The 16,214-nt window shown below is 39.7% G+C and overlaps 1 protein-coding gene across 2 annotated transcripts; it reads right to left on the reverse strand.

The window, feature by feature from the left end:
• Positions 1 to 1,925: 1,925 nt before the first annotated feature.
• Positions 1,926 to 5,510, reverse strand: LOC147607615 (L-type lectin-domain containing receptor kinase S.4-like). 2 transcript variants are annotated; one of them, XM_086790263.1, is made up of 2 exons: positions 3,136 to 5,510; positions 1,926 to 3,075 (listed from the first exon to the last, which is right to left on the reverse strand). In XM_086790263.1, the coding sequence occupies exons 1-2, from the start codon at positions 4,930 to 4,932 to the stop codon at positions 2,899 to 2,901; spliced, it is 1,974 nt and encodes a 657-aa protein (XP_086646389.1). In that variant the 5' UTR covers positions 4,933 to 5,510; the 3' UTR covers positions 1,926 to 2,898. The 2 variants fall into 2 exon arrangements, with proteins under 2 accessions (XP_086646389.1, XP_086646388.1); XM_086790262.1 differs by having other exon boundaries at positions 1,926 to 5,509.
• Between the last annotated feature and the right edge of the window lie 10,704 nt (positions 5,511 to 16,214).

The following is a 16,214-nucleotide window of genomic DNA, read 5'->3' on the forward strand; positions in this document are numbered from 1 at the left end:
AATAGTCCCATCATGGAGAAGTAGGGAGATACAAGGATGTAATCAATAGACGAAAGAATGAGAGAAGAGCTTTCAGAAGAGCAATTAGACACTTGCCAATCCAACCACCTAGCTTGGAACCTTTACCAAATGTAATCAATATAGAATGGCTTCGTATGGCAATATCTATGGCATCGAAAAATGGAGAGATGGTCACAAGAGAAGAGCATGAGTATGCAAGAGGATGTGACTCTCAAGTAAGTACATTCTTCATCTCTGTCTCATGCTTCGATCGTTATATACCTTGTTCAATACACTATACTAAATGTCATGCTTTTATTTAATATTAGTACAAACTATATAATTTAATATGGTCAGAGGAAATGCACTTTTACACAAAGCATGTGGATTCTAAAAGAAACACATTTCATTGTGGTGTGATGGTAACTTTTGACCAAGAAAGTCGAGCTAGTAGACATGATATCAATGTCATAGAGGACAACCTTGAGTATTGTGGAGCTATTCAAGATATTCTTGAGGTTGGGTTTAGAGCATTTAGTCTAGTCATCTTTGATGTTAAATGGTTCAAGGTGACATATCAAGGTGCTTAAGCAACTGTAAAGAAACATCCAAATGGATTCTTTCAAATTGATTCCACCAAGTTTTGGAATGATGAGAAAGATACTTTCATACTACCTCAACACACTGTCAACAAGTTAGTAACCCAACCAATCCCAGCAATAGATCTTAATGTAGTATAATAAAGTGTAACCCCTTTGCTTTGTGATATTAGGTTAATGTATCTTACGTCGATCGAATTGATCCAAAGTGGTGGCATGTTATACAAGTTTTCCTTCGTCCAAAACACATCTTTCAAGATGAAGATGTTGAGGTCGAATCTATAGATAAGGTGCAAGTACTACCTTAAATCGGCTTACTGGAAGAAGATGATGAAGAAAAACTTTTGGAGAAGGCCGATTAAGAGCATGAGGAATATCAATCCGAAGAAAATGATGAGTCACCTATCAATCATAACAATACTTTATTAGATAATGATAGTGATATTAATATGAAATCCCATCTTTTCATTGAGTTTCCATTAGATATAGACATTGATGAAGCAACACATATGGATTATTACAAGATGGGATAGATTCATGATCTTGACATTATTTTCCTTCTCAAAAGTTTTTAACTATCTTTATTTTTTTGCTCGAAACATGGCTCCAAGGGTTTTGATGGATGTTTTTTTTACTGTAATCATTTTTATGTGTATGTAACATTTATAACTTAAATTCAACACTTAACAACTCTTTGGAATTTTATACAGCAAGAATAACAACTTTTCATTGTCCAGTATAGCCAAATTACAATATAGCAACGAAATTCTCGCTTCTCGCAACGAAAAAGCAATGAAATTTCACTATTACGGGCGCTGCTGTGAGCAACGATTTTTTGTTGTGGAGTAACGACCGAATTTCTCGACATCTCGACAAAATAAGTGCTGTTGGAACGCTGTCATGTCCCCGACGTGTTGTAGTGTACGCTAGCTATGCTAATCACGATTTCATCTATAAAAAGCAACCCAAAATGCTATGGTAGCATCCAAAGCAAGCTTGTTTTGGAAATAATATGATATTTGATTTCACAATGACAAGGTAAACTTTTTAGCATTAATATGTCGACAAGTTATATACTTTGATACTACTACAATTAAAGGTCACCATTGGAGGAGAACAAGGGTACATATGAACAAATGTTGCTAGCAATAGTACAATGCCACACTTTTGAAATGAGTTGCTTGAGTTTAAGTAGAAAGGTAACCTTTACACATATATGTTTTGTTGTTATTGTTATTGTTGTGTTTATGTGTGCACTTACCAAGAGATAATATCTACATATACAAACACTATTAATACCTATGTAGATCACGAGCACATTTACTAGATTAAGAAAGAAAATTAAATTTATCCATATAGGGATTGAAACACTTCCTAGATCAAGGCCTGATTCCCTAGATTAACAGCTTATGCATTTAGGAGAAACTTTGAGGGACTTGGATGCAGACACAATAACCCAATTCAGCAGCCTGGATCTATAACTTCTTCATCAGGAAACATATGAGTAGCTCGGACTTCATTTTCACACGAGCTTTGCACTTTGGTATGATCAGCATGTAGTAATAATTCCCGGGCACCAGCATCACTCGCGCTTGAATTCCTTGATCATCCCCCCAAAGCTTGAGGGAGGCTTCTTCTTTGACTGATTAACATAGTTGATTACATAGAGTGTACCAAGAGTGTTAGCTGCTTTGACATTTGCAATAAGTATCAGTGGTAGCAGTATTCGTAAAAAGCTGCAGCTTGACATGCACCTTGTGTTGCAGAAATGGCTGAAGGAGCAGTAAGATGTCTTCCTCTCTTACAATGTGCACACACATGACAGCTTGTGTAAATGATTGCTGTGTGTTGCTGCATGAGTTGTTTGAAGTACATAGCCTGAATGGTTGGCCGCTAGCTGAGACATGGAAACATATACCGGATTTAACCTTTCTTTGTTGGGTAACGTGAGTAGCAGGTAGGCATATAAAAGCCTGGTGGCCTCAAGAGATTGAGGAAGAAAGCCATGGATTACTGCTGTTAGACAGACATGAGAAAGAAACAAGAACCAGAACCAGAACCAGAGGTAGACAGTTACATAAGGCGGTTTTCGTTCATCAGATGTTATACGCTTACATGCATGAGGGGCTATTTATAGCCTTTGAGACGGCTACATGCGTGAGTGTGAATAGCCTTTTAGATGATATGGCTTATATGCCAACAGAATGCAAGAGCTGAAATGAGAGCCCAACTCACCATCTTCAATTGTCTTCTTCTGCAATGCTATGCTTATAGTTGTTTTGGGCAATGGCATAGACCTTTAACGAGCACTTATGTGTGTGCTAGCATCAAGGGTACTCCATGACATGATTGAAGAGGATGAGACAGATAGAGGTTCAGCGTCACCTTTCAGCCCATATTGAAAGCAGAAATTGGGTAGTGGAGGGAGGGGTGCCTCATTGGCAAGCATTTGCACCACTTGCCTCATTGAAGGCCTAGTCGAAGGGTCAGGATGAGAACACAAAAGCCCTAACATAAGCACCTGCTGCATCACTTCAGCATCAAATAACCCATCAAGTCTTGGATCCACAGCCTTAAGAAGCATCCCTTTTGTGTACAAATCCCACACCCCCTCCACAAGAAGGAAAGCCTCACCCAATACCCGGTGCTCAAATGGCCGTCGCCCTGTCATCACCTCCAGAAGCAGAGCGCCAAAGCTATACACATCTGTTCTTGTTGTTGCCTTGCCTGTCCTTGCAAACTCTGGTGCCAAGTACCCAAATGTCCCCACTACCCTTGTTGTATGTGGGTTTTGCCCATGCTCATGTAGCCTTGCTAGACCAAAATCACCCAATCTACCATTCATCTCTGCATCCAACAACACATTACTGGCCTTGATGTCTCTATGGAGAACTTGTTGTTCCCATCCCTCATGCAAATAGAGCATCCCTGCCGCGACCCCCTTCACAATCTTGTGCCTTTGCTCCCACCTAAGAACCTTGCCTGACCTGCCAAACAGCATCTTGTCCAGGCTGCCATTGGGCATGTAGTCATACACCAAGAGAAGCTCCCCCCTACACCGGCTCCACCCCCAAAGCTGCACCAGATTGCGATGCCGCAGCCGCCCGATGCTCGCCATCTCTGCAATGAACTCTCTCTCCCCTTGATCAGAGTTTCTGGACAGCCTTTTTACAGCCACTTCAAGCCCAGAATTGGGCAGCACCCCTCTGAAAACACGTCCAAAACCGCCCACCCCAAGCAATTCTTTATCATGAAAGCTCCTTGTAGCACTTTTCAGTTCCTTGTAGCTATACCTATGTAGCCCAAATTCAAGCTCCCAGCCCTCCACTACCTCTCTCTGGCTCCTCTTATGCAAGATCAATGCTACTACAGTACCAAAAACCAGAACTGAAAGCACAATCAACATGCTGATGGCTATTTTAAAGCCCTTGGATGCAAGGAGAGAGGCTTTCGGTACAACTGACGGCAGCATGGATAGATCCAAGACTTTTGCCACTCCATTACTGTTGAAGCTCCATGAGAGCACTCTGTGTGTGCCCGAAATCACCCCTGTAGAGCCAGAAAATCCCACATATGCATGCTCCTCCAGCACTTCAGACAGGTTAAGGTTAACAGAAAGAAGTGGGATAGCGGGTCGAGGCTGCCAAACAGGAGCAATACTGACATTAAGCTGCTGTGTCCACCCATTATACTCTATCCAAGCTTGGACGACTTCTCCACTTTTGAGATTAATTACCGTCATGGAGCTGTTTTGGGACGCATTCTGGGAGGTATTGATGGGGGAGGTATAGAAGCCTGCTACAGAGGAGTTGGTTGATATCATGCTGTTAAGGTTAATACCCACATGGTTATCATTAATATCTGCAAACTCAAGGTTTTGGAAAGTGTCAAACTCCACCGCAAAGATGTGGTCAGAGGAATTGCCATTGTCGGTGGCGTTGAGCAAGCCAAGGTATTGGCTTGCAAAGACACCTTTGGAGTCAAGGGAAGGGGCCATGACAAAGGCCATGCCATGGCCTCCTAGGGTCTCATACAGGGGGGTGATGCAGAACACAAAAGTAGTGCTGAAGGAGGAGACCACGTTGGTGGTGGTGTTCTTTATGTATATGGGATAAGGGTAGAATGCCCTGCCAAACAAACGCGCAGACACGTTTGTGAGCTTGATCAACCTAGCATCAAACTCTGCAACCCCACTCAAGGTTATATTGGTCCCATCAAACCCATTGAAGATGAAGCTGGTATCTACTGCAGAAGCCTGTGTGATGATTAGAGACGAACACAGGCACCCGAGCAAGGTGAGCAGTAGCAGCTGAGATCTGTGCAGGAGCTTCATTTATCAAATAATTTTTGCCCCAAAGAAGGTTGGGAAAAAAGCTTCAAATTCTGAAAAATCGACCGTGAAATTTTTCAAGACCAGACGCTGGGTCAGTAAGGAGGGGGCGCATCAGAAAGAGAGAAGAAGCTCGAGCCTCGAAGGGAGATGGCGAGCTCTAGATGGTGAGAATTTGAAAACGTGCTGAATGGGTGTCAAGACAAGGAGTGCAGGGGAAGACCCATGAACTGCCATGATGCCAGCTATGAAAGGGGTGATGAACTGCCATGATGCCTGCTATGAATGCACAATGATGTGCGAGAGAATGCTTCATCTCATGCAGAGATCGCATGCGCGCTTCTGTACACATGCAGGGAAGCAGGGAAAGCTAGCATAGAATCTGCAGACCCATGGAGTCAGTGGGATCACGACTCACGAGCCTCACGGATTCACATACACAGCTTAGGTAATAGGTAGCGAGAGACAGCGAGAGCGCGCGCGAGGCAGAGAGAGACTCGAGAGAACCGAACCCGCCTCCATCTCAACATCTATCTATTACAAGATAAAGGAACAGTCCCCACCCCTTTACTTTACGTGGAGAGGAGGGAGAATTTTTGAAAAGGAGAAAGGAGAAGAGTAGTTTCTTTCCCACACTCCTAGATGCACAATTAGTTGTCACCATTTACTTATTGAGTTTCTTATATATATATATATATATATATAATACATTAGAAAGCGACGAGAGACAAAGAGAGCGCGCGCGAGACAAGCAGAGAGAGACTCGAGAGAACTGAACCCGCCTCCATCTCAACATCTTTCTCATAAAGTTGACAGTTTACTTTAGGACAACTACACATTACCTTGTATGCAACGCTTTAATGCCACGTAATATGGTCCACTTTCCATGGACCCCTAGTCTTTGAAATAAAAACAAAATTATCCCCTACATCTGTGGTTGCAAGCTCAACACATAGCATTTGGTTAGTTTTCTATAGCAATCGAGGTTGTAAACCAGCAAGCCTAGAATTTGAAAGCCACCCCTACTATATATACACCTACATATAAACACATCATGATTGCCATATCTATACTCCTAAAGCACTTAATCTCATTGAATAAAGCACTAAACTTGGCGTAAATAAACAACCAACATTTCAATTCAAAATAATGTTGACCATCTGACACACCTGAATAAAGTTTTTTTTAAAAAATCTTCGGACAACTGGATTATCTCTCCTTGGAAGTCTATACTCCTCGCCTCCATCTGGCAAAAAAACATTAGCTAGTGAAAGATAAGCTTTTCGTGGTGGAAAAAAAGAAGAAAAACAATAAAACCTTACAGAACTCATTTGGTGGATTAATATTTGACGCGAACGGGGTTTGAACAGGCTTGTAGACAGCAAACCGAAAAATTATGTATTGTCCAATGCCTATGACTCGAAAATCTAACCTATCAGGCTTTTCATAGTCCACAAACATTACATGTACATGAAGTTGATCTTGTAATCTCAGACTGTAAATTCCAAGGAGCCTAAAGTTCTCGTTTGTAAGGGTCTCGACCATACAAACCCAATAATAATTTCGGTTCTAAAAAATAAAGATATTCCCTGTTGCGAAAAGAATATATCAATAGCAACATAAATTCATCAAACAAAACTCAAAACCTACATAAAAAATAAGTTTCTATATATACCGTAAAACACCGGTGCTCTCCAACAATTCGATAATTAGAGATGCCGTTACTTGTCCTTCCCAAAACGGAGGGTCTACAATTCAACCATGAATATTACATAGATTATGGAAAACAAAAATACATGAATTATAGCAATCTCAAAAATAATTACCTTCAATATCTTGGCCATCACCATAAACAAATAAAAATGATCTCCTTGTCGCCTTCATCCTAAGAAAATGATCTCCTTGTCGCCTTCATCCTAAGAAATATACCCCTGATATCAAATATAACACTCATAACACTAATAATTTACATAACACTTTAAGGTCTCCCTCTCTCTCTCTCTCTCTATATATATATATATATGTTTAGTATTTTGTGCCAAGCAAGAAAAATAAATAAAAGCAAGTCAAAAGTAAATGTTTGCTTATCCAAATGTCCAAAGATAACAAATAGGAACTCACCAACACCCGTCTGCTAGCTCAATAATTAGAACCACCTCTTGAGCAAAGACAGGCCACTCTCTTTTGTGGATCTACATGGTATCTTTAGCTAAATGAAAGTAGATTTATACACATGAATTCAATAATACCAAAAAGAGAAGCATCAATGTGAAAGATTGCACAGAAAGATAACATAGATTACATATGTTACATCATTGGAAACATTTTTTTCATTGATAGTAGATACAGATATCTCTATGATTGTAATCTCCACTGTTTATAAGTTGTTATATCAATAGTTTGTTCTCTGCCTTCTCGGCAGAGAACAAACTTGCATCCTGATTTAAGCCATTTGGAAGACCTCCTTGTAGACAACATTGGTTGTGAAAACTTTGGTTGAACCTTCTAATGCTGCTTTCTTGTTCCATACACACTTTCACTACATCGGATGATCTAACACATGACATAGCAATGTATAATTGTCCATGCGTGAATACTTGTGTGGCCAAGTAAAGTCCCAATACACTCAATGTTTGTCCTTGGGACTTATTTATTAACATACCAAAGGCTAACCTTACAGGAAATTGTCTCCTTCTCATGTCAAAAGGCAATATAGAAGATATGAATGTTATCCTGGGAATAAAGACCCTGTCTCCAATGTTGGTACCTGTAATGATTTCTGCTTCTATCACCTTTAAGTAAAATTGCTTACATATTAATCTCGTACCATTACAAAGTCCTCGCCGAGGATCCAAATTGCGGAGCAGCATGATAGGAGCATTAATCTTTAGAATCAAGCGATGAGGAGGGTAACCACCACCCAAGTTCAAACTGTTCAAGTACTCAATTGGGTACAATATTGCGTCATTCTCATAAGAAGCATCTCCAAATATGTGACCGACATAACATTGCATCAACAATGTCCTCACGTGATCCCTTTGGCATAACTGGTAAGATTGGCTTGAAGTCACCACCAAAGAGAATAACTTTCCCACCAAACACTGAATCACTCTGCATAATATCTTTTAATATCATGTCCAGTGCTTCATATGCGTACCGATGCATCATTGGAGCCTCATCCCAAATAAGTAACCTTGCAAGCTTAAACACCTCCGGCAATGGGCTATTAGCTTTAATTCCACATGTGCTAGAAGCATTGAGCACTAATGGAATTTTAAAACGTGGGTGCGTTGTACGACCATTTGAAAGCAACAATGTAGCTATTCCAAATGATGCACATGGCAATGCAACTTGATTCTCTCCATGTAATCATGACAGCAAAGCATTATAAAGATAGGTTTTGCCTGATCCACCTAGTCCATCAAGGAAAAAAACACCACCCTGGTTCAACGAAACAGCCTCAAGGATAGTGTCAAATTCTCTTGATTGACAAATATTTAGACTCCTTTCCATGGAAACGTACAAATCATCCTGCTAAACAGAATCAAACATCATCCCTTCCATCAAGAAACCATTGTTGACACTGGCAATACTTGATCTATTGGGAACAGGCAACCCTTCAAAATCATGCAACCGCTTTCCATACTGTTGTAAGAGGTCTTGCATTTGCAATAGAGCTTGATTATTTACTATAGAATGATAAACACCAACATCTGTACACCCTCTTTGCTGCTGCAAGGCATGGAAAAAATCATCTAAAAGCTCGGTGGAGAATTTATTCCAAAGGTGTCCAGGGGATAAAGGCTTACAAAAAACCATTATAATGACAAAAGCATTGACGTAGCGAGAATCCTTTTTTCTGAAATGTAGCTCCTTGTGGAGACACATATACCACTCCTCATCGCTCTCTAGCCTTCCTCTGGCTTCACATGCAGCCTTGAAATAGGGATACAAATGTCCATTCATTGTTCGTAAATCCTCAAAAGATTTACAACCTTTGCACACAGTAAGTAACATGCGCAAGTAATATTTCTCACCTGCACTCGGAGTAACATTATACATACATCCTATCACATTTTCCCTTTTTGTTTTAGTCCATGAGCGTGAAGTTGAATTCCACACCCACTTGCAAGGAAAATCTAACACATAGCAGGCTACTTGCATCCGTATAAAATTGATTAGCTTTGAACTATTCAGTCAAAGATGTTCTCTGGTTTCTGTCACAACTAATCACATCACGTAAATCATCCTGATCATTGAATATCACATTGTTCTGCATTGGGAGATGGACATGCAACCTTTGTATATCAGGCTTTTCATCATGCAAATCATATTGGTATATGTGCCAACATGCCTCTGACGTAGACACGTACCACGCATCCAAATATTGACTAACCTCATCATCAATAACCCCGTGTGAGTCTTGCAACTCTATAGTAGCTCTATCATGTCCTTTGTATACATACTTATACAAATACTTTACGGCATTAATAGCATAGCATACTTCAATGTTAATATGGGATTTATACCTCATAGACAGAAAAGGGTTATATGGAATAACCCATCGACTATCCACCCTTTGATCCTTTACCTCATAGACAGAAAAGGGTTATATGGAACAACCCATCGACTATCCACCCTTTGATCCTTTACCTATTATGAAACTACCATTGTCAATGGGATGTTTGCACCTCCCATTGACCATGCAAGGAGAGCACATATTTAGTTCCCTACATGGTCCATGGATGCCAACAATGACTAATTATGGTGTGCAACGCAAGAAACATCACCTTATCAGGAAGTTCAACACATACCAACATATCATAGTGTGCAATCTCCACCGGTTTACTTCCACTTTCTAATATTAATAATATATGTGCCTCTTTTTTGAAATTCAATAACAGACACAAATCCCAACACCTTTCCAAATATTGCTTTTTTCACCAATAAGTGCAATATGTCCTTGTGTTTCTCATAAAAAGCACCCAAGCTGTCAAGTCAGGTTGATCTTGGGGAGCCTGACCAGGCAGTAAGGCATTGGTTATTTCATCCCACTTAGGATTGCAATTGAAAGCAATAAACAGGTCAGGTTTACCCATCCTCCTAACAATTGCCATTGAATCTTGGTACAATTGATGAATATATCTAGGCTCCCCGGTATATGAAGATGGTAGAACTACCCTGCACCCAGCAATGCCCCAAGAGACTCTATTGACCCTATCACTTGAATTAACCATATCTGCAAGACCTTGGTATACTTCAGCACCATGCAATGCTTTTTTATTATAGCATATCCACACTAATCTAGATTATTCCATGCTACTATATGCATCAACGACGTATTGTTGTAATAGCCGACCGCCGCACGTATTGTTGCAATAGCCGACCACCACACGCAGAAGGCATGCATTTGTAGCTTCCCTTATTTGTAGTCTATATGCATAATATTGTCATTGAGTTATGGTCTTTGTCTCCTCATTTTTGAACCTTGTCTATTCCTACCATTGAGTTGAATTCCAACATGCCAACCATCCTCGCCCAAAGGAAATAGAAGAATACATAAGAGAGGCATATACGAACGGTGCAAGTTAGATATTTTTTTATAGCACCTCTGCGCGACACTATTTGAATATCTCTATGCCCCACATGTAGATCGTCCCCTTGACCCAGCATGATAGTTGCTACCTCACTTCCTCTGTAGTAGGAACCAAGTATTGCCTTGAAGTTGAACGCACTTCAGTGATGACCATTCTCAGATCTTCATGTGGACTTAACTGCAACATTTCTCTCATTGTACGAAGAGCAGATGCATACAAATTATATCCATACATCATTGTTTGCAACCTCTCAAGTACATTATAATTTAAAGAAGGCATCCCATGAAGTCTATTCTCTAATTCATGCTCTATATCATACACATACAGTTGCTTAAATCAAGGAGCCGCATCTTGTGTTTCATCAAGGATTACATAACCAGCACGATGATAGGTAGTACCATGGATTCGGAAATTAAATACTCCTCCCCCCTAGTGAACTGATTATCCAAGTGAGCACCAAGTGAAACAAATGCCAAAGCATTATTGTAAGAGTGGATATTCTTTCTGTATTCCTTAATTGTATTATCATATCCAAGCAGCAACTCAGCCAATGCAAGAGGTGGGTTTTCCAAAGGTAGCAAAGAGACATTCCCACTTCCACAGCAGTGTTTGCCTACATATTGTCTTAGCTTTCTTGATGCCTTACATTTCCAAATTAGTGCATTACAAAAATGGCACTTATAAGTAAGGGCTCCCAATGAGTGAAGAGTGCAATCTCCGGAATACACCACCATAGTTGTTGGGTGCTTAACATTCCGAGAAAATGAAAACGCATGCTTTATAGAGTGACATTTAGATTTAATATCTTTCATATCACCAGCGACACAACAAATAATAGAATAGAAATTATCATCACGAGCGGCTCATTTAAATCAAATGAAAAAGAGCCTTTCTCTATATCTCTCTATGGCTGTGCATTTCGATGTTCATTGATAAGTTCTTGAAGTACCACAGCATTGGCAATTGCTCTGTTTCTTGTGATGCATAAGTGGATTCCACCATGGATTCCTCTATGTTCCTCTTCGTCTTCAACCCTTCAAAATGTTCCAACTTCATTTTTAGTAACATAATTCATTAAATTAGTAACATTTTGTTTTCGAATGCAAGACCTTGTCCTTGAACGAGTTATGGCAAGACACAAGTGTTGTGTCCAAAACTCGAAGAAGCCGATGAACTTGGTTTAAACTCAAGTATAAACACAAGTATAAACAGCTCCTAACCATCTTCAAATCTCCTTCAAAACACAAAATAGGGAATACTAACTTCCTTTTAAAACATTCTTAACTTCAAACACCAACATAATATCCTACTTCAATAGCCATTATCACACATGTGACCCTGCTCCAAATAGACTCAATTCAATAAGAATGTAATTCTTAGAGAAGTTTTTAATACATACATGAGTATAACGTATACAAACCATTTCCTAATGAATAAGGGAGCATAACATATACAATCCATCTCTACAAAGATAAAGGGTAATAACATATATAATCACATAAGAGAGAGAGAGAGAGAGAGAGAGAGAGAGAGAGAGAGAGAGAGAGAGAGAGAGAGAGAGAGAATAGAAGTTGAGACACAATAAAAAAGTGCGAGAGAACAAAATAAGAGAGAAGTATTGAATTTGAGAAAAAGGAAAATTCATACATATAGCCAAAAGAGAGAGCCAATTCTGCAAGTCGCAATACAATTTGTGCCTTGAGTAAAAACATCATTACTCTCACAAAAACCCTAGGCAACTACCCGGGCTTCTAACATACGACTCATCTTTAGATAATAGCATTGAGTCGATTAATAGATATCTTGAGTTGATTAATAGATATCTATTAATAGTCGATTAATAGAGACCTCCAAGCCTAAAGTATGTACTTGCTCTTTTCGATAATCCACTTGTTCCTTACATTGCCCATTACATCCGTCTTGGCGTTCCCCAATTTTAACATGCATATTCTTCATGAAAGAAATCATGTCTAGTTGGTTAGCCTCCATTCGACCATTACTGTCAAGGACGCGGTGGAGATGATGAGACAACTCGTTTATTAGCATATCTCTCCTTTGGTTGCCCCTCCCACGGATCTCATCCCAAAGGGCTTCTAAGTACTCCTTGCAAGCAACTTGATTTTTCTCAGACCGCTCGCATATGTTCGCAATATTTTGTAGACGTTTAGAGTTTGGTTGCCCGGATGGAGACCTTAACCTAGCAAGGTGTTTTGCATCTTGAACATTCATCAACTCCGGTGGAGTAGACAAAGCTACTTCTTCATTGGAAGAATCCTTCACAGCCACTAGTACATCTCTTGAGTGGTTGTTATCATTCTGAATCTTCATTTGCTAAAATTCAAAATTAATATCTTAAGGCTCTACAAATCTCTCTTCATATCTTTGCCAACATATAACCAACCCTAGAAACTTACCTATACAAATGTAGATTCCTCCTAGAAAATTACATAGAGATACATATAAGTGTCTCTCTATATTTTATATATTGGCAAAATCATCAAATTTTTAAACTTTTTTAAGAACGTTCTAAAGTTAAAACAACTATTCGCTAGAACTCTCTCTACAATCTCAAAGGCAATAGTCTAATAAAAATGGAATGTTTATAGCTTATGTAGCTAAGCACACCAATATTGTAAAAATTGTTTAAACGTGGAAACACACTCAATGAGATTAAAAGAGAAATAGAGAATGTTGTAATGTGCTCTCTCTCTCTCTCTCTCTCTCTCTCTCTCTCTCTCTCTCTCTCTCTCTCTCTCTCTCTCTCTCTCTCTCTCTCTCTCTCTCTCTCTCTCTCTCTCTAGCCAACCATACAATAGACACAGAAATAGATAAAGACAAAAAGGCCAACAAAGAAACCAACCTCAAGTTGAACAGAGAATTGGATTTGAATCACCAGCTTTGATGCTATCGTCCTTGTTCTTCCTTCTACACAATCACACGGAAAAACCAAAAATATAATAAACTTATGATTTCTCTATTTTTCTAATCCAGATACACAATAAAACGTAACAATAACTATTCACCGCTCACAAATTCTGAGAAATGCATCCAAAACAATCCTCCACTTTCCAGAAACCTTTAATTTTCTCATATTTTTATGCATACAAGATCATCCACATAGCATTTAAGCTCAACCATGTACAAACAGTCCACTTTGCCTTGTTGTGATGGGTTTTTTCGAGCCTTCCAATCTTCCAAAACACTGGGAAATGATCAAATCAAGTGTGGACGATATGCATTAACATCCATACATCCTCCATATAGCATATAAACATCATCCAAGGTCATTACATGCCAAACACATGCCAAATGTTGTAATCTGTTTTGATAAAAACCTGTAAATAGTGATTTACAATAACTAATCCCTCTCTAATCACTTCAAATGAGATCCAAATTCAAGGCCCAGTCATTCAGTAGCTCCATATGTGTTGCTCCACCTCCGTGTAAGAGGAATTGATCCAATTTTGAGTAGTGAGTGAGTAATTGATGAATTAGTAAGCTTTGTTTTGCTAATTACAGGCTTAATCCTCTACTAATGTGCTCCAAAACAGCTCTTTATTGCTCAATACACTTAACCAAATGTTGCAAGGGCTTCTCCACATCAATGCGCACCAATTTTCTAAGCTCTATGTGTAACCAATCACTCCATATAGCTCCAAGGGGTACCAAACATGTGTAAAATGGTGAAATTATGCTCCAATGGACTATTTTTCTAGTGCCACCTACTTCTAGTGGATTTGGGAAGCTTTGCAATCATCAATGGCTAAACATATACCTTAGAAATCTACCTATATATGCTACCAACACATGAATGCTTCCAATTTATGCATTACACACCTCCAATGGCATCAACTTTGGGCATATACTCTCTGGTTTGTGAAGCTTCCAAAAATAGTGATTTTCCCTCTTGTTTAATGCATCAAATGGCTTCAAATTGATGCTAGTTCTTGCTCCCAAGTTGCTATTACATCACACAATACCACATACATGTGTCCTTTACCAAATACATGCATTTGTCTCTTTCCAATCAAGCTCTCAAGCTTTCCATTAAAGCTTGCAAAAAACGAGAATTTTCACTTGCTTTGGGCAACTCAAATCCTGCTTTGCTTGTGTCAAATCACTTGCAATCCGCTCAAGGGTGTTTAGCTTTGCTTACCTATGGTCCTTAGCTTTCAAATATGTTGAGTAGGGGTGTGCTCCCATCTTCTCTTTGCTCCAAGCTCCAAGCTCCAATGGATAGATCCAAAACAGAATTTTTTCCTCTTCTTTACTCACTCACAAAACCCTGATAGAGAGCACCAGGTGCTCTGATACCATGATAAAAGACTAATAAAGAGAGAGCACACACACAAGAGATCAAACCCTAATCCATTAGTGTAACCTCAACCATAGAGGGAAGCCATATCCACTCTCACATAATGCATAATAGAAGAGAACTACACACACACTAATGTGCTGTGTTCACACACACTAAATAACCCTATCTAATGTCCACACACTATGGCCAGCTGGATGTGGCCATTTATTGTCACACACATGCTGCTATCTACCATGCCAGCACATATCATGCTTGGCTCTAGCTGTCATCGATCTTGTAATCTCAACAGCCCCTCTCAAGCTCATGATGTAGAGCCATATATGAAGAAGATGAGCTTGGGCTATCAACACATAAAGCTTGAAGCATAAAGATCTATGCATAGAGCCTTATGCATAAAGTCTACGTATAGAAGCTTTATGTATACAGCGTGCGAGAGCCTATGTATAGAGGTAAACTTAAGCTAAACCTAAACCCAACACCTAAGGGTGCAATAAAGGAAAAACATATTGTAAGCAATCAAAAGAAGAAGAGAGCTTACCACTCTTATGTGAAGCCAAAAGAGAGAATTAGTGCAAGAGCTACAAAAAAAAGAGGCAACAACACAAGAATGCTCTAACAAAAGAATGCTTAAAGCTTAAACAAAAGAGGCAATATGTGATATTAGAACATTGTTGAGACCTTCTACAATACTTCTTAGAAAAGAAGGGTGAACAGTGCCCCTTTTGGATGATAGCTTCTGAGGATTTTCCACACGCTCCCTGTTGATGAAAGAACCGTAGAGGGGGAGGAGACACACACACAGGAGCAAACCCTAATGTATATTGCAAACCCTAACCATAGAGGGAAGCCATCTCCACTCTCACACAAAGCATAATGCCATAATCCATAATACACACAACACTATGAGTTGTGTCCACACACATCTAACCCTAGCTAATGTCCACACACTATGATCAGCTGGACACGCGGTCATTTATGTCTCACACATGTTCCTACCTAACATGCCAGCACATAGCATAGCTGGCTCACACTGACATCGAGCTTGAATCTCAACAACCCCTCTCAAGCTCATGATGTACTACCGATGAAGATGTAGATGAGCTTGTGGATATCAAGGCTCTCAACACTCCCCCTCAAGCTCATCCCATGTACTCCCAACATAGTACGGAAGTACTCAAACTTCTCCCTGCTAAGTGGCTTTGTAAAGATGTCTGCGACCTGCTCATCAGTCTTCACATACTGAAGATCAACTGTACCATCCAGCACCTTCTCTCTGACAAAATGATAATGGACCTCTATGTGTTTGGTCCTCGCATGAAACACTGGATTCTTTGCCAACTGTATACTGCTCATGTTGTCACAATGAATGA

This window comes from Cibotium barometz, chromosome 55 (genome assembly GCF_041138505.1).
Source record: "Cibotium barometz isolate CiBa-2024 chromosome 55, ASM4113850v1, whole genome shotgun sequence".
NCBI lineage: Eukaryota > Viridiplantae > Streptophyta > Polypodiopsida > Cyatheales > Cibotiaceae > Cibotium > Cibotium barometz.